Here is a 19,529-nt window from a genome sequence, read left to right as displayed (position 1 = left end):
TACTCAACAAGTACAGGTCAATGCTGAAAAAAAGTTGCGAGTTAGGGTTCAATGTGAAAGTGTCTGCAATTCTGCTCAGACACGATAGGAGGGAGTATATGATCAATTTGCCAATCAATTTGGCCCTGGAGAGATTGTGCAAGGCTCAAGGGGTAGAATTTGTTTCAGCCTGGTCTGTGCTTGTTGACAGGAGACACTGCTTCTACAGGGATGGGATACACTTAAATACAAAGGGTGCAAAAATATTTGCTGATGCTATCGATGTAGATTTAGGTGTGCCGGAAAACTGCTAGCTTGGGGGGGGATACACGGATTAAAAGGTTAACAGTGGCCGCAGGCAGAGGCAAAAATGATTCTTGCACTGTTTCTATTAGAATGAGCAGCAGCTTGGTAGGTGGTAGATGACTTTCATCAACCGGTGAAATACAACCACTTTGCTTATTGGAGGCTTGAAGTGGTGAAACCCATGTTTAGTCTCTAGAGCAAAGTTTCCAGCATCCCCCTTCACCCCATACTTCTCCTTCAACCCATGCACGGTACTAAGTACTATAGGTTTTGATACCTTTCGTGTTTGGGGTTTTCATAAAAAAAAAAAAAAAGCAAGGTAATGGAGATTTCAAGGACTGCTGGGAGTCATAGTGGAATAAGAAAATACATGGGCTGTGTTAGGGTAACTAAGAATCAGAACAGGTGCAAGTATATTTGCATGTACACCAAAGCTAGGAATATAGTTAATAAATTTGATGAGCTTGAAGTGCTAGTCAAAACATCAAAGGCAGATATTGTTGGGATATCAGAAATGTGGTGTCACACAGATATAAGCAGTGCAGAATTGGAATTTGGGGAGTACAATGTGTAGAGGAAGGATACACAGGACAGGAAGGGAGGAGGGGTTATGTTGTTAGTTAAGAAATACATAAAATCTAAGGAAGTGCACCAATTGATGTCGGTGGACAATGCAATGTTGAGTCTGTTTGGTGTGACATAAGCACTGGGAAAGGAAAAATGAGAGTAGGTGTGTGTTATAGGCCTAATGAATATGATGAATATAATGAGAAATTATGCAAAGAAATAGAGTAGGCCAGTAAATCAGAATGTCTTATAATCGGGGTTTTTAACTTTCCAGATACTGACTGGAACTTGTGGGTTGGTCACTCGCACACTCTAGCAAGACTTTTGGGGATTTATTAGCATTAGCATTAGTAGAGGCATTTGATGCAAGAAAGCAAGCTTATGCAGCATCAGCCAAAAAAAAAAAAAATAAAATAAAATAAATAAATAAATAAATAAAAAATAATCACTTCCACTTCACCCCTCTGTTCGTTCAAAATACCTGTCCAGCTGAGCCTTAAACTTATTTAGGCTATCAACTTCCACGAGAAGGGATGGAAGTTTATTCCACCAACCAACCACCCGCTGGCTTAAGGCAAATTTCCTCACGTCTATCCTACATCTGTCTTTTCTCAAATGACTGTATTGGATGACTGTTTTCTACAGAAACATGTTCGACAGACAACCAGAGGGAATAATACTCTTGATATGATTATCAGCAGTGATTATTCATGCATTAAGAATTTGCAGCTAAAGGAACCACTGGGTGACTGATCACAACGTACTGATGTGAGAATTACTTAAAGATGTAACTACCATCAAGTGCCTCCGTAGCCAGGTGGGAAGGAGCAGCAGTGCGTGTAGCACACGCTTCTTGATTAGACCAAGGTTCGAGCCCATCACCACCAAATACGGAGGATGCGGAAAGGTCAGGGAATGACCACCACATATCCCGGAGCAATATGGCCTTAGTTGCTAATGCTCCTAAAAACCAAATAACAACAACAACTACCATCAAGGCTAAAGAGAAAGGCTTTTGCTTTCGTAAAGGTGACTATGGGTCTCAGACAGTTTTTAAATTCTGTACACTGGGATCAACTGATGATGTTACCAACGTTGAATTCTAAAGGGAAAGCCTTCAGGGACTTAAGTTTGGAGGCTACTAGGCTTTTCATTTCAACTAAGAAATACTGTTCAAGGTTTAGGCCTAAGTTGATGTCAGATTAATTAATGAGGCTCGTGGCAGAGAATAAAAATGTATGGGATGCACATAAAGTATCAGGTGACACAGAAGCCTATGGCAGATATAAACTAGTCTGTAATTAAGTCACAAAGGAGGTTAGGCAGGTGAAGGCAGATTAAGAGAAATCTTTGGCAAATGATGCAAAGAAACACAGCAAAGAGTTGTTTACTTATGTATACACTGGAAGGAAAGGGATGAATCAGATTGGACCACCTAACATAGATGGGTTGACTATTGATGATCATGCTCACGTAGCTGATAAAATGAATGAGTATTTTGCATCTACATTCACACATGAGAAGTTATTCAATGAGGGGAGTGCCAGATGTTTATCAAACTCTAACAGGGAGCTAAGTGATTTTGTAATAACTGAGAGCAAAGTGGAGAAGAAATTGTTGAAGTTAAACATAAGGAAGGCACCTGGGGTGGATGGGATCTATCCAGTTATATTAAAGGAGGCAGCAAAGGAAGTAAGCAAACCCTTAGTCATAATTATGAGAGTTCCCTTGGACTCAGGGGAGGTCCCCATGGACTGGAGGTGTGCAAATGTATCACCAATTCACAAAGAGGGTTCAAAATGTGTCACAATAGACCTGTTAGTTTCAGGTGACTTGTGTTCAGAACTGAATGCCAAAAATATTTTTGATATCATATACTTGGATTTGACACTGTTGCACATAGAAGACTGCTGTACAAATTGGAGAGGTATGGCATTAAGGGTAAGTTGCTACAATCGATAAAGGGATGGTTGAGTGGGAGATGACAGAGAGTGGTAATCAGTGGACACTGCTCTTCGTGGAGTTCACCAGGGTCGGTGTTAGGCCCATTGTGGTTTTGGATATTTATCTTTGATATTGATGAAGGCATATCAGGTTTAATGTCCAAGTTTGCAGATGGTACAAAGGTTGGCAGGGTTGTTAACGACAGTAAAGACAGTTTGCTACTCCAACTGGATCTAAATAATTTGGGCAAATGGGCTGAGAAGTGGCAACTGAAGTTTAACATTGACAAATGCAAAGTACTGCATATGGGTAGCAATAACCAATGAGAAATGTACCAACTGTATGGACTGCACTCAGGGAAGTGGAAAGTGAAAAAGACCTGGGGTAATTGTGCAGTCATAAGTTCTCTGAGCAGTGCAGACGGCCTGCAAGGGCAAGTCATGGAGTCCTGTCAATGATATATAGGAATTTTGCTAGCAGGGACAGGGAGGTGATTATCCCATGATACAAGGCAATGATACCCAGAGTACTGTGTACAGGTCTGGAGGCCTCATTTTAGCAAGGATGTAGAGTTGTTAGAATGAGTACAACAAAGGGAACAAAGGGCTGCTCTTACCAAGAAAGGTAAGAGAACCCCATTCTGCAAATTGCAGCGCGTGGAGAGTAGGCACCTGCGAGGTGATCTGATTGAGGTGAATAAGGCCTTGTGTGGGTTGAGCAAGCTGAATGCTGATGGGATTCTTCCTATTGCTCAGATTAAGAACTTGAGGGGGGGGGGGGGCACAGTTTCAAATTGAGGAAAGACAGTTGTAGAAGAATAGATGTGAAGAAATTTGCCTTTAGCCAGTGGGTAGTTGATTGGTGGAACAGACTTCCATCTTTTGTTGTGGAAGTTGATAGCCTAAATAAATTTAAGGCTGAGCTGGACAGGCATTTGGGACGAATGGAGGGGTGAAATGGGAGGGTTTTTTTTTGGCTGATGCTGCATAAGCTGGCTTTCTTGAATCTTATGTCTCTACTAATGCTAATGCTACATTGCTCAAAATTCTTTTTAAAATTTTTAAAATATTCAATATGTTTACCAACTTTATCAGGATGTTTCCTTTTTTAAGTGATCTAAAAGTCTTGATGGTTTCATAGCCCCATTTGAAAAGCAACTATTACACATATGACACATAGGCTGTTTGAGTTGAATGGGCTCTCAATAAAACCATAAGCTAAATATTCATCCAGATACTGTTGACTCTTTTTCTATTCAGCACTTGACATGATTGATGATGAGTTGTATAACTAGAAAGAATTAAATAATAAAATATAAGCTCTTTTTATTTACCTCTCAATGCCCATGTCACTCACAAAAGCACTATGGATGAAAAATAAAAAACTCACACAAGGAAACAATAAATCAATACTAATTCTCGCTTGGAATGTAGAAACAATAGACTGAAACAATTCCTCATTCCATCCAAGCCTCATATATTGACCAAAAGAATAAATAAATAAACTGTGCATAACATACCACCGCCAAGGTTTCAGCTGTTGGAAAGGCACACATACCAAGGATTGTAGAAAATTACCTTAGAAAGAATTTAATGCCTATGAAAAGCAAAGGTTGTTGAATTAAATCATGCCCACTATCTTCCTTTTATCAAAATTTCTCACTCACCTCTAATATAATATACCTATATGTTAAAAATCAGTTGTCTCAAGGGAAAAGAAAACCCAGTGAGAGAAATTAAATATTAAGGAATAATATGTCGTGGGGTAGGGTTGAATTTTGGAGTGGCATAAACCTCTGTAATACCTATGATTTTTTTCGTCCCCTAAAAACCAATTTTCACCCCCTTGGGGGCGATATCACCCCTGTTGAGAATCGCTGGTATAAAGTCACTCACATTCAGGCCTCAGGCAGAGTGGTCGGTTCAAAATGTCAGAGAGAATGACAGTGCAACAAGTGATGCTGTCCTCTGGTATGGCCACAAGTGAAGGGCAAGACCATCCAGCCCAACCAACTGGAAGTGCTCCGTGTGAAGCTGCGCTAATGACTACCCAGGATGGAAGAAAATGCAAAAGGATGAGGTGGAGCATCGAAATGAATATGTTCATCATGCAAGCAGACTATGAAATAACCAAGCTAGAGACCGATATGACAATGTACAGGTTGAGACTACATATCAAGTGGTGGAGCAATTCCCGGATATTCAGGTCACTGAACAGCAAATAGCAGACTAGAGAATCATCATCATGAAGCAACTGATAGCTCCTGCAATCTTTAAAAAAATCAAGCAGGACTTGAGTGATCAACTACAAAGAACAAAGAATATGGATAACATGGAAACAGAGGAGGAAGAGCAAGAAGAAATACAACACAGAGCAGCTGAAGTGGAAATAGATGAGGTCACGATATGCAGAATAGAAGATGAGTGAAAGAAGACTCTAACAGAATTCAAAGGAATGGACCCCACAAAGATCCACATGATACCAAAGCAGAGAACCAATAGAATTCTGTGGAGAGACACAGACTACATCATTAGACAAATAATACCACAGTACTTTGACAGCAATGGTTCAACAGTGGAGGCCATCCACACAGCCATATACTGTGTGGCCATAGCAGCCACTAGAATTAATGGAAGAGAAATGAGAGACTAGCAGCAGAAGAACCGAAAACAGAAGGAACCGCCAGCTTGGGAAAGAAGACTTCAGCAGAAGATAGAAGAATTAAGAGTCAAGATAGGCCAACTGAACCAGTACCAACAGGGTAATTGGTGTAAGAAATTGTTGGAAAAGTAAAGAGCATCCTCAAGAGAGACAGCATTCCACAGCAAACATGAAACCAAAAATCAGAGAATAGGAGAGTACTTGGACACACTGAAGCAGACCCTTCTTGCACTCAGCAAGAGACTACCAATAAAAAGAGAGTTCTCAGAGGAAAATAAACAACTGAATCTTCGATGAAAACCAAACAGCCTTTTATAGGAGTCTCGGAGAAGATGGGAAAGATGGAAATGGATCACTTGAGCAGAAGACAATTGAGGAGTTCTGGAGTAACATATGGGATGGAGCAGTGAAGCAAGACATAACAACCAAGCCCCCCCCCCCCCCGGGATAGAACTAGAATGAAAGAAAACCATGGACATACAAGAGATGAGAGAGTGGGAGATTTGGGAGGAAGAAGTACAACAGTTGATCAGGAACTCCCACAACTGGCGAACCTCAGGAATAGATAATGTCCACAACTACTGGAACAAGAAGTTCACTTGAACACACAAGCACCTAGCTGAGCAGTTCACCCAAATGATAAGGCATCCAGAGACAATCCCAGAGTTTCTCACTCAAGGAATCACATATCTGAAGGCTAAAGATCAAGATACAAGAAACCCGGTGAAATACAGGCTGATCACTTGTCTCTCAACATTGTACAAAATCCTGACCAGCTGCATAATCAAGGAGATATCAGACCACTTGAAGAGCCAGAGAATAATGGCCAAACAGTAGAAAGGATGTGAGCAAAGGAGCAATTAACCATAGATGCTGGAGTCAAAGAGCATACAAGAGCAGCGCAAACTGTACAGGGCCTACTTTGTTTACCGTAAGGTCTTCGACTGCATGCCTCATAGCTGGCTAATATAGATGCTAAAGATCTACAATGTCAATCTGACAGTGACAAACTTCGTAGAAGCAATTATGGCAAAATGGAGTATCACCATTTTGCCATAGTTGAGGAATCATTCAGGGAGATGTACTGAGCCCACTGTGGTTGTGTCTAGCACTCAACCCAATATCCACATGCTCAATAACAGCAAGTATGGATATTACCTAAAAGAAGGAAGGAAAAACCTGTACACCCTTTCTCACCTGATGTACATGGATGACATCAAGCTCTATGTGGCAACCGAGAAGCAACTCTAGCAACTACTCTGGATCACTGAAGAATTCAGCAATGATACCAGAATGGAATTTGGTCTAGACAAATGCAACACCCACAGATTGCATCAGGGGAAATTATTCAGCTGAAATTATTGGCTGTAGACTGGTAAAGAGATCAAAGCCATGACAGGGGGAGAGAACTACAAATACCTGGGGATGATGCAGGCTCGACAGGAAATCAAGGCCTGCCTGACTGAACACACCTCATCAGAGAGAAATAATAACATAATAAATAAAAATAGCATTTTATATAATAATTCAAATATAAAACAAATAGTTTCCAGCTTTCTGCAGAAATAGCATAAACTGAAAGAATATAGTCTAATGTCAAGATTCACACTTGTTTAAATAATGCTGAAAAAAAAAAAAAAAAAACAGTAATAAAAAGACTGGGGCAGGGGTCTTTTATTTTACATTCTTTTATGCATAATTTGAAATGAAAAGAATGTTTTACTTCCAGAACCACTCAAGCAAGTCTGGATACAGTAGCAGACACTAATTTGAACCAGTAATTTTTAACAAGTATTAGATATTTTGTATTTCTGTGGGAGGTCTGTCAGACTTGGTGCCAATGCTGACACTGTTGCCAGGTTAAAATAAGTTTAAAATAAAATTTAATCAAATCAAATTATATTTTATTTAGTTAGAGAAAATAAATAGACACATAAACATGCACATGTATAAACACACACTTACTTGGTGGTGATTTTACCACAATACTCTCTGAAGCTGAGCTCCAGGGTCCTTGTCCTGCAGCATTTACTGCAGCAACCCTAAATTCAAATTCATTATTTTCTGGAAGTCCACCTGCTCTGTATGTCAAATCAGGAATTGTTGCTAACGAGGCACGAGACCATTTGTTATCTCCTAATTTACGCTTTTCTAAAACATAGCCAATTACTGGGCTTCCACCATCATTTCTTGGTTTGGTCCATGCCAGTGTGATTGAATCCTCTGTAGTTTCTATAGCATGAGGTACACCAGGAGTCCCAGGAGGATCTGTAAATAAATAAAGTGAAAATTTGTGAGAAAAGATGATTAACACATTTGCTGCCATGTGAATTTGAGAGAACCCATTCAATGTTCTGTAATTTTTTGGAATGTTGGAAAAAATCAACATTCCGATATTCTCAGCATTCCAAAAATTCATGAATAATGGTTGAAAATTAAAAGTTTGAATTCACTGCTAAATTCAGAAGAAATGTTAAAAATCAGAAAAAAATCTTAAAATTTTATAAAAAAGTATGTTTTTTATTTATTAAAACTAACATCAAAACAAGTAAAAACAAATAAAACTGTGTGACAAGTCTATAAACAAGAGCCAAGCACTGCTACAAAATGTTCACTCAGTGTGCATTGAGTAGTTGTTAATTTCATGTGCCATTCCGTTTATGGCCCTCATTGGTTGGCCTCTTAAGAATGACTGCTCATATGCATTATGGCGCACTGCTTGGGTGCCTTTTGAACTCAGATATGCAATTCAGAAGATCATTTCTACAGCCATTTTATACTTATATGCATAAAGGCAGTAAATGTGTTAATAGGAGCAAGAATAAGAAGAATTTAAAACCAGAGAAATAATATTTGGAATTTTTCAATTAACAAAACTAATTGAATAAACATATTATTGAAAAGTTTGCTACTCTTGTTCATTGAAATGAATAATGTTTAGACTGAAGAAGAAATACTAAATAAAAAAAAAGAAAAAGAAACTTTAGTTTTTAGAAATAATTATTTTTAAGAAAATTATTAACTGCAAAATTATATGGCTTCTTAATCTCTTTTTTTTTAAACCACAGATCAAAAATAATTCAGTCTTCTTAACAAGCTTAAACTTTTTTTTAAGTTTAAGAAATCTGGTACAATTTAAAACATAAAACAACTGCACAACTTTATTATTGTTAGTGTTGAACAGAAGACTATTATCATCAGAGAGCATACTCTCATCAGAGAGTATGCTCTCTGATGATATCACCTTTCTTTTTCTAAGCTTTGAATGTCAACAAGTATCATCGAAAATAACTTCAATGTCAACTTCTGCCTTAAACTGTTTCCAAATAGAGATCCTAGATCAGTCTTATGCTTTTTGTCACTTATTTACCATGTCAAACAATTAAACAACATTTCTATTTATTTTTATTTATTCTATTTTTTTTTAACTTTCAGAAACTCTATGCAGCTGTCACCTACAGCTGCGTTCAGAAACTCTATGCAGCTGTAGGTGATATTTTACAGTTCTCTTCTAAGGTGTACTGAATTGTATACACAATTTCAAAGTAAACCCCACTTAATAGTTTTGTGGTGTTTCAAAGGTTTATGGTTACATTCTTAATCCAGGTGGCTATGATGATTTCTTATAATTAAAAGTACAGATGGTTTGTTATCTGTAACAGATACCTAAGGTAACTGTTTCCTCCTTAGTTTCATGAAAAATAAAGCAGGATTTTCTTGCCATAAAGAGACCATAATATCATTCAGCATCTGAATACGGTTTTCTACATGTCTAAGTGAAAGATTGGAATTTTTTTCTAATGACTAAAAGGGCCTAAAATTTAATTTTGGTAGAGTCTTCAGAGAGAAATATAACTCAAATTGCAATATACCTACATATACCTACATTTATGAAGAATTTGATAGTATAAACCAGAGCTATGATGCTCAATTCGTCCTATGTTAATTTCAATATTTATAGAAGAATAAGAGAAATTTACTTCAATATGATATGTAGAACACTTCCGTATGACACTCTCTCCATATGGAAATTAAAACAAATATAAGATTAAAGCAAAATGATTACAGTAAAAAATCAAATGAAAACAATTAAAAAATTAATTTGAACACAATTAAAAACAATTTAAAATATTTAAAAACTTATTTAATTATTTAATTTAATTTTTAATTGTTTTCAAATTAATTTTTAAATTGCTTTCAATTGATTTTTTACTGTAATCATTTTGTGTTAATTTTATATTCATTTTAATTTCTGGAGAGTATCATATGGAAGTGTTCTACATATTATATTGAGGTAAATGTCTCTTATTCTACAAATTCATGAAGAATGTTTGATAAAGAAGTTTTAGGGATAAATTTAGGGAGAAATACCAAAAGTATAATTTTTAAGGATAGGAATATGAGAAGTATAGTTTTTAGGAATAATCAGAAGAATAATTTAATATCTCTCTATACATTAAAAAGTTTTCCTCCTAGTAGTATTTATTTGAGCCAATGGGAGAAGAGGGTGAGGCAATTACATCACTATAAATGCAATTAATTATTGACAACTGCCTCCATAACATTCACCAACCTCGTGCAAGTGCTTCTCTGTCTAACATTTGATGTTCCATTGTAACGTTTTTTGTATATTAATGAATATTGAATATTTGTAAATATTTTAAATATGTGTATAGTTTGTAAATATTTCAGTTAAATATTTTAGTCCTGCTCTTTCGGATGCAACAGTAATCCTCACGCATTATGGAACCTGAAGCAAAAGGCCTTTGGCTAAAATCTATTATTTGGGTACCACTTGTCTCCATGCAGTGGGCATGGTCGTAGAATGGAGTGATTGTACGGTCAAGTTTTGTGATTGGGTGATTATTGTGAATGCATTTTGTTTCTGATTGTTTTGTATCATCGAGGAGGGGGGTGCTTAGTTAGGTAGTGTGTTTTCCCCCCATCCTGCTGTTTTAAAATTGGAAAACGAGTTTCCAATTTTAAAATAGCGGCAAGTGGGGGAATAAACACCCTAGGCATGTCAACCTAGGAGGAAAGGGGCAGGGCTAAACAGTTAGTGGCGCCTGCCAATCACTGCCTTCTTCCTCCTGACTTTTAGTTGAAGTATGGAGTGGTACCCAAGATCTGAATTTTTACCAGGCCTTTTCCGAAGTAACCTATGTAAATGCAGGTAAATAATTACATAGTGATATTTATTCAATGGGATCTAAAAATCAATGGGGTCTAAAAATTAATTTTAGCAAGACTGAAACGTTGTTTTCAGGATCACGACACATTCTAAATATTTGAAGGTTTTAAAATCAAACAAGTTGATAAATTCAAATATTTCGGATCAATCTTACAAAGTGATGGATCATCCCAAGCAGAGATAATTTAGAGAATTGCAGATGACAGAAAGGCTATTGGCATGTTAAATTCTGTTCTATGGAGCAGAAATATTCTAAATAAAACAAAGAAACTCATATTTCAAAAGATTATACAAAGTCTTCTATTGTATGGAGCAGAAACCTGGACATTGAATAGGTGAGGTAAAACAAATTGCTCTACACAGAAATGGAGTTTTGTAGACGCTCAGCAAGATCTTCTAGAAGAGACAGAAAACAGAATGAAGACATAAGAGAGAAAATGGAACTGAAAAAGAATATTATTGACACTATCAAAGAAAAGCATTTAGCATTAGCATTAGTAGAGGCATTTGATGCAAGAAAGCAAGCTTATGCAGCATCAGCCAAAAAAAAAAAAAAAAAAAAAACCCACTTCCGCTTCACCCCTCTGTTCGTTCGAAATACCTGTCCAGCTGAGCCTTAAACTTATTTAGGCTATCAACTTCCATGACAAGGGATGGAAGTCTGTTCCACCAACCAACCACAAGCTGGCTAAAGGCAAATTTCCGCACGTCTATCCTACATCTGTCTTTCCTCAATTTGAATTTATGCCCTCTCAGGTGATTATTCTGAGCAAGAGGAAGAATCCCATCAGCATTGAGCATGCTCAAACCATTGAAGGCTCAAACCATTGATTTATAAACCTCTATCAGATCACCTCGCTATCCTACATCTGTCTTTCCTCAATTTGAATTTATGCCCTCTCAGGTGATTATTCTGAGCAAGAGGAAGAATCCCATCAGCATTGAGCATGCTCAAACTATTCAAGGCTTTATAAACCTCTATCAGATCACCTCGCTGGTGCCTAGTCTCCAGACACTGTAATTTGCAAAATTTAAGCCTTTCTTCGTAAGAGCACCCCTTTGTTCCATTCACTAATCTTGTTGTCCTTCTCTGTACTCGTTCCAGCAGCTCTACATCCTTCTTGAAATGAGGCCTCCAGACCTGTATACAGTACTCTAGGTGTGGCCTGACCATTGCCTTATACAAGGGAATAATCACCTCCTTATCCCTGCTAGAAAAATTCCTATATATTATTATTTATTATTATTATTATTAATGGCCATATGGTACAAGGAAGCCTGAGGCTTATGCTGCACCAGCCAAAAAAAAAAAAAAAAATCCCAAGTTACCCCCTGAGAGAGAGAGAGAGAGAGAGAAGTAGAAAGGAATCACCAAGAAAGAGAAGAATGATGATATCCAGCTCAGGACCCTGGGTTTGCCAAGCCCATACTCACTAGATGTGAGCCCCCGGGGTTATCATTGACAATACACCATAAGCTACTCTTGCAGCCCGTCTGCACTGCTCAGAGAATTTCATATCTGCCTGCACAACCACCCCCAGGTCCCTTTCATTCTCTACCACTGTCAGTGTAGTACCACAGAGTTGATATGTTGCTCTGGGGTTGCTGTTTCCCATATGCACTTCTTTACATTTGTCAATGTTAAACTTCATTTGCCGCCTCTCAGCCCAAATATGGTATATTTAATATAGTATGGACTTGTAAAATGGATGCAAGAAACCAGATATCCAAAGGCTATCCTGGAATGGATACTGCCTGGAAGAAGTGGAGGGGACATGGATGGATGGAGTGTATGATAGCCAGAGGTTTAACAGACCGAGACATTTTGAACTGCACTTTATGGCAGGAAAAAATTCCTAACAAAAAATAACTTGCAGGCTGAGGAAACCCATTGTAAATGGAAACACTCCTCTTGAAGAAGAAGATATTTATTTGACCTTGAGAATGCCAAGCACTACAAATGCACAGGTAAATAATTACTCACGTCATTTTCTGATTAGATATCGATCAGTGTGTTTCGACAGGTGTGCCTTTTACTTAGAAAAGATTTGACTTACTCTGTCATAACTCTACATATTGTGTAGAAGAGTGTGTGGGGATTGGTGAGCAAAGCAAGCAGGGGGCAGAGCCTCCTAGTAACCAATTATATTAAAAGAAGCAGCAAAAGAGGTAAGGAAACCGTTGTCTAAATTCGAGGAAATACTCATTGGAGATATGCTAATATCTCTCTCCTATTCGCAATGGGGAGGGAGAATCAAAGGGTGAAGTGAGTAATTACAGACCTGTAAGAGTGATTTATGTTCCAGGGAAAACAGTGTTGAATCCAGGGGGGGTGACTGGGGGTGTTTCACCCCCAGTGGTATAAAATTCCCGCCCCAGGCAAAAAATTGTAATTTTTATTTTAATATTTGTTCTAAGACCTCGGACATTGAAATTTTTGCAACATTTTTTGTTTAATTTTAATTGAAATTTTTAACTTACTATGCTCATTAGGGGCCATATTATCAGTTTACACAATGTTATAATTATAAAACACGAATTCAATAAATTTATGACAAATTTGCCACAAAAAAATGGCATCAACTAAAGCAGTGTTTCCCAAAACATTTCTACCACCAGTGGTATGCAGTGAAAATAAATCACTAAAATTCAAAATACAGGAAATTTCAAAATAATTAAATAGGCAATATTTTTGGCTGCACAAATTGTAACTAAAAGCCACTAGTTGTGTTGGCATTTTCATTTTAAGGTTTTCAGACTCCCTTTATTTTCACAAAAACTATCTCTTGAAAGTGTTTCATACAAACGGTATACTTGCAACTAATTCTTTTTTTGTATATTGCAAACAAGACAATGGCTGGACCGCAGGCCACGAATAGCTTCACCTGAATTGGTTTCTCAGTGATGGATGCTACTTGTAATTAGAGAGTGCCCCATGGCTTTCAGGAGAGGGGCTAAACAATGTCTGGGCAGAGAGAGAGAGAGAGAGAGAGAGAGAGAGAGAGAGAGAGAGAGAGAGAGAGAGAGAGAGAATACTGCAGCCACTATTTCAATCATTGGCAGTTTTGCTTTATGGTTTTTAGGTTCCCTTTATTTTTTTATTTTTCACAGCAGGAGTCCACTTGTGGCTAATTTGTATACTGCAAACAAAACAACAACTTGGTCGCAGCCTATAAACAATACATTTTATAACCTTTTTATTATATATGTATCCAAAGCTGGCCACAAGAATATTCAACCAATTCTTTTGAACAGGGCCTCTCTCTCAAATGGCCTAAATAATAATATCATCTTCGCCAGCTTAATATCTAGTTACCCACATCATTATATCACTTCAAGAGTGCTTGCATGAGTCGACTTGAAAATTGCTAGAAGTAGAGCATATACTTCAACCCAGCATAAGTTTTGCACAGGACCCCAGAGCCTGCAAGTAGTAGTAGTAATTGAGGAATGTGATGCAAGAAAGCAAGCTTATATAGCATCAGCCCAAAAAAAAAAAAAAAAATTCACACATCCATTCCCTCGAAACATTGGTCCAGTTCCTTCTTGAATTTATTTAAGCTATCAACTTCTACAATGACAGATAGAAGTTTGTTCCAGCAATCAACAACCTTGTTCAAATAATTCTTGAACAGAGCTCCACAAATATTGGGGCTAGCCCTGTAAGTATCTGCATACTATATATAGTTTGTGGTGGGATAACCTGTTGCTAGGCTACCTTGATGAAGGCCCTTCGAAGAATAAATAAATAATAAAGCTATATACATGTATGGAAAAACTGAACACAGAACAATGAAGAAAATCTGCAGGAACTGAAACGAGAAAATTTCAGCTGATCACAGAGATTCCAACCTTTGATTCTTTTATCCTTGCCACCTTTTACAAATAATATCACTCAAAGTTGTGCAGTTGGGAAAGAATACTCTTTCGGTAAAGGATCATTTCAATAACAAAGCAATGTCGACCATCAACATTACTGCAAAGTTTGAATCATCAAAATCTTTCTGCGAACTAAAAGAAGATGAATTTGAAGTGCTGATCAAGACATCAAAGGCAGATATTATTGGGATATCAGAGACATGGTGGAATGATAGGACGAGAGAGGCTGTGAAAATCAAGAATAATGCATTCGGGACCTGCTTTCAGAACAGAAATGACGAGAATAAAGAGAAATATGAAACCATGAAGAGAGAGGCCAAGAGAATAGTTAAGGAGGAAAGAAGACTGTGGATGGAAGAATGGAGTGAAACTCTGCGACAAGATATCAATGATAATAAAAAGACACTTTTGGTATGGTGAGGAAAAGGAGAAGAGATGGTGAACAGAGCAAATACTTAATGGATGAGAATGAGAACCTAATAACCAAGGATGAAGAGATAAGAGGAACATGGAAGAAGTATTTTGAAAATCTGTTGAATGCGCAGGACAGCCAGCAAAAGGGACAAAGGCAGGTTGATCATAAAAGAGGGGATGAAAAAAAGCGAAGATACGGAGAGAGAGCAGACAGATTTGACTTGGAATGATGTAGTGCAGGCATGGAAATATATCAAGACAGGTAAGTCTGCTGGTATGGATGAGATAAATGGAAAAATGCTGAAGGCTACAGGTGAGGCAGGGATAGCGTGGATATACAGACTGTTCCGTAAGATCTGGGATGAGAGACAGGTGCCAAAGGACTAGAAAGAAGGTTTGATCATCCTGTTGTTCAAGAAGGAGAAGGAAAAAGTGTTCCAATTATAGAGGCATCAAACTGACATCACATGTGAGTAAGTTGAATGAGAGAGTGTTAGAGCGGAAGATAAGAGGAACGATTGAAAATAGGATGGCCGAGGAACAGCATGGCTTTAGGCCTGGCAGATTGACAGTGAATCTAATTTTCTGCATCAAGCAACTGATGGAAAAGTGTTATGAACAAAATAAAGAATTATGGATGGCATTTTTGGATATAAAGAAAGCGTTTGATGCCGAAAAGAGAGAGAAAGTGTGGGAAGTTTTGAGAAACTTGGGGATAGAGGAACATCTTGTGGAGAGAACTGAGAATATGTGCACCAATACAATTTGTTTGTTTGTTTTGTTTGTTTTTTTTTTTTAGGAGCATTAGCAACTAAGGCCATATTGCTCCGGGGATATGCGGTGGTCATTCCCTGACCTTTCCGCAGCCTCCGTATTTGGTGGGCATGGGCTCGAACCCCGGTCTAATCAAGAAGCATGTGCTACGCACTGCTGCTCCTGCCCACCTGGCTACGGAGGCACCACCAATACAGTGAGCAAAGTAAGAACAGTGGTGGGGTTGACGGAGAGCTTCAAACATCAGTTTGAGGCAAGGAGGCATCCTGTCACCACTACTGTTCATAGTTATCATGAATGATGTACAATGTAGAGTGGTGGAACAAATTGGACAGGAACAGATGAAAGTTATGCTCTTTGCAGATGATCTGGAGAGAGCAGGGAACAAGTGCAATGGCAAGTTGATATATGAGCTAGTATGGCCAATGAATTTGGACTTGTTTTCAGTCAGGAGAAAAGTGAAGTAATTGTTCTAAAGAGGAGTGGCAAGCTTGATGGATACATTACAATGGAAGGGAAACAGCTAAAAATGGTTAACAACTTCAAGTATCTAGGAAGCACCATTACAAAGACTGGAGTAATAGACCGAAGAAATAAGTAGAAGGATATAAGCAGTTGGGAATTTCTATAAGCAGACAAGAGATCTGATCTGGAACAAGAATATACCACTGAAGTGTAAGAAGGCTATATATCAGGCCTATTACGTACCAATTCTGATATATGCATCTGAAATTTGGGCTATGAGGAAAAACGATGAAAGCAGAATTCAGGGGGCAGAAATGATATTTGTGAGGAGCATAGCCGGAAAGACAAGATGTGACAAAATCAGGAATGATGTGATTAGGGAGAGAATTCAGGTTGAAAAACTCCAGAATAGGAATGACAGGTTTTGAAATGGTTTGGACGTGTTAAGAGGATGAACGAGAGGTGTTTGGCAAGAAGAATGTTTGATTTACAATTAAGGGACATAAGACCACGAATGAGATGGTAGGACATGATAAAGAAAAATGTCATTAAGAGAACAGGAAATTGGAGTGAAGTCAACAACGGAGAGAAGTACATGGACAGGGCATGGTGGCAAGGCTTCATACGTCGACCTGTGGAACAGCGGAACGATGATAGATGACGATGATCAGAGACATGGTGTCACACAGATATAAGCATTGCAGAATTGGAATTTGGGGAGTACAATGTGTATGTACAGAAAGGACAGGAAGGGAGAATGGGTTATGTTGTTAGTTAAGAAACACATAAAATCTAAGGAAGTGCATCCAGTTGACATGGGTGGAGAGTGAAACGTTGAGTCTCTTTGGTTTGACATAAACACTGGAAAAGGGGAAAATGAAAGAGTAGGAGTATGTTATAGGCCTAATGACTCTGATGAGTACAATGAACAGTTGTGCAGAACAGTCTTGTAACGGGGGATTTCGGGGGATCTCGAGACGAGAGAAGACGTTAGGACAAGAGTTGCCTGTGCGGACGTGCCTTTCTGCTGCTCTTGGAACAGAGAAGTTTTTTCTGATTTATTTTCTGCGTTATTAGTTTAAATTGACATATTAACTTATTTTCTAGAGAAGCTTTATATTCCTATTTACGGTACTTAAGTTTAAAGTAACTTAGATAGAGATTTTGTAGGTATTACTTAGTATCGGAAAGGGTATCAAATCCACGTGTTTACCGTTCGTAAATAGCCACCATTGTTACACGAAAATTAATCAGTAAAATCTATTAATCTTGTCGAACTTCACTGGCAATTAAATTGTACTTTTAACTATACATATAACCACTTAGGTTACGTAACATAAATAATTAGTAAAAATAAATAATTAATACATAACTTGATACGGAAGTTATATAAAGGGATTTCGTAGATAACACTTGTTACTAAAACATAAATATTTCGTAGATAACACTCATTACTTAAACATAAATATTTCGTAGATAACACTCGTAGATTTCGTACATAACACTCGTTACTGAAACATAAATACAGCGTTATAACTGTGTTGGGATACAAGTTTAGGATTTAATTTTGTACTGAAATTGAAATTTTATTGAAATTAAATCGAAATCATGACTCAAACCAGAGCAGCAAAGCAAAAGGCTCAAGCTAATGGGAATGCTGTGGCTCAGGGGAGAACTGAGGGGGGCAGTTGCCCTCTGAATCACAGCCTTTTAAGATGCACTATTTGCTTGATGTTTGCACAGCAGTCAGGTATGGGACATGATACTGCCATGGGGGATGTCTTTGTATGTGCGCGATGCAAGGAGTGTAAGGAAATCAGGCGACAACTCAGTGTTTTTATGGGCCTATATGAGAGCTTGAAGGACAGGGTGGATGCCCTCGAAGGATTAAAAGTGAGGGGCCCATCAAGCTCTCAGCTGCCCACACCAATGCCAGAGCTTGCACTTGGTCATCGCGCAACACAGCGGCAACCCCCAAGGCAGAATGCGCTGGTCCTAAAGGAACTAGTAGTTGTTGGTGACTCTATTGTCAAGGAAATGGGAAACATGCTTTGTAAAAAGGATAGGTGGAAGAGGACCAGGGTATGTCTGCCAGGGGCAAAGGTTGATGACGTTGTAGAGCGGATATCATCTTTTAAGGGCATAAAAGGTGATATAGTTGTACACGTTGGCACTAATGATATTAAGAGTAGGAGACCGGCGGAATTACTTAACAAGTACAGGTCACTGATGAAAAAAAGCCGTGAATTAGGGTTGAATTTGAAAGTGTCTGCAATTCTGCCAAGACAAGACACGATAGGAGGGAGTATATGATGAGAGCCCTGTCGATCAATTTGGCCCTGGAAAGATTGTGCAGGGCTCAAGGGGTAGAATTTTTTTCAGCCTGGTCTGTACTTGTTAACAGGAGAGACTGCTTCTACAGGGATGGGATACACTTAAATAGAAAGGGTGCAAGAATGTTTGTTGATGCTATCGAGGCAGTGTTAGGTGGGTCGGAAAACTGCTAGATCGGGGGGATACAAGGACTAATAGATTAACAGTAGCCACTGGCAGAGGAGAAAGTGATTCTTGCACTGCTTCTATTGGAATGAGCAGCAGCCTGGAAAATAAGATGCAGGATATTTCAGAGACTGCTGGGAATCATGGGGGTACAAGTAAACACATGGGTTGTGTTAGGGTGGCTAAGAGGAAGAGCAGGTGCATGTATACTTGCGTGTACACCAATGCTAGGAGTTTAGTAAATCAATTTGATGAATTTGAGGTATTGCTCAAAACATCAAAGGCAGATATTGTTGGGATTTCAGAGACGTGGTGTCACACAGATATAAGGAATGCAGAGCTGGAATTTGGGGAGTACAATGTCTACAGAAAGGATAGACAGGATTGGAAGAGAGGAGGGGTTATGCTATTAGTTAAGAAATACATAAATCCAAGGAAGTGAAGCCAGTCGACATTGCTCGACAGTGCAGTGTCGAGTCAGTTTGGTGTGACATAAGCATTGGGAGATCAAGATTGAGAGTAGGAGTGTGCTATAGGCCTAATGACTCTGATGAGTATAATAAGAAACTGTACAGAGAAATAGAGTGGGCCAGTAAATCAGAGAGTCTTATAATGGGGGATTTGAATTTCCCAGATATTGACTGGAATTTGGGGACTGGTCACTCACACACTAGCAAGGCTTTTGTGGATTTATTGGATGATTGTTTTCTACATCAGCATGTTCGGGAGGCAACTAGAGGGAGTAATACTCTTGATTTGATTATCAGTAGTGATTCTGCATGCATTAAGAATCTGCAGATAAATGAACCACTAGGTGGCAGTGATCACAGTGTTCTGAAGTGGGATTTAC

The 19,529-nt window shown here is 38.4% G+C and overlaps 1 protein-coding gene across 2 annotated transcripts in view; it reads right to left on the bottom strand.

Moving 5' to 3' along the window:
* The window catches only part of LOC150079033 (twitchin-like), a 2,795,346-nt gene that overhangs the window by 781,297 nt on the left and 1,994,520 nt on the right, over positions 1–19,529 (bottom strand). For both annotated transcript variants that reach the window (XM_090382361.1, XM_090382360.1), the window contains one exon: positions 7,423–7,725. In XM_090382361.1, coding sequence (XP_090238487.1) covers positions 7,423–7,725 — 303 coding nt within the window. The remainder of the gene's footprint in view (positions 1–7,422; positions 7,726–19,529) is intronic.

The sequence above is a fragment of the Mastigoproctus giganteus genome, chromosome 10, assembly GCF_048544385.1.
Source record: "Mastigoproctus giganteus isolate SK-2022 chromosome 10, ASM4854438v1, whole genome shotgun sequence".
Classification (NCBI taxonomy): domain Eukaryota; kingdom Metazoa; phylum Arthropoda; class Arachnida; order Uropygi; family Thelyphonidae; genus Mastigoproctus; species Mastigoproctus giganteus.
This window is presented reverse-complemented; position numbering and strand designations above follow the sequence as displayed.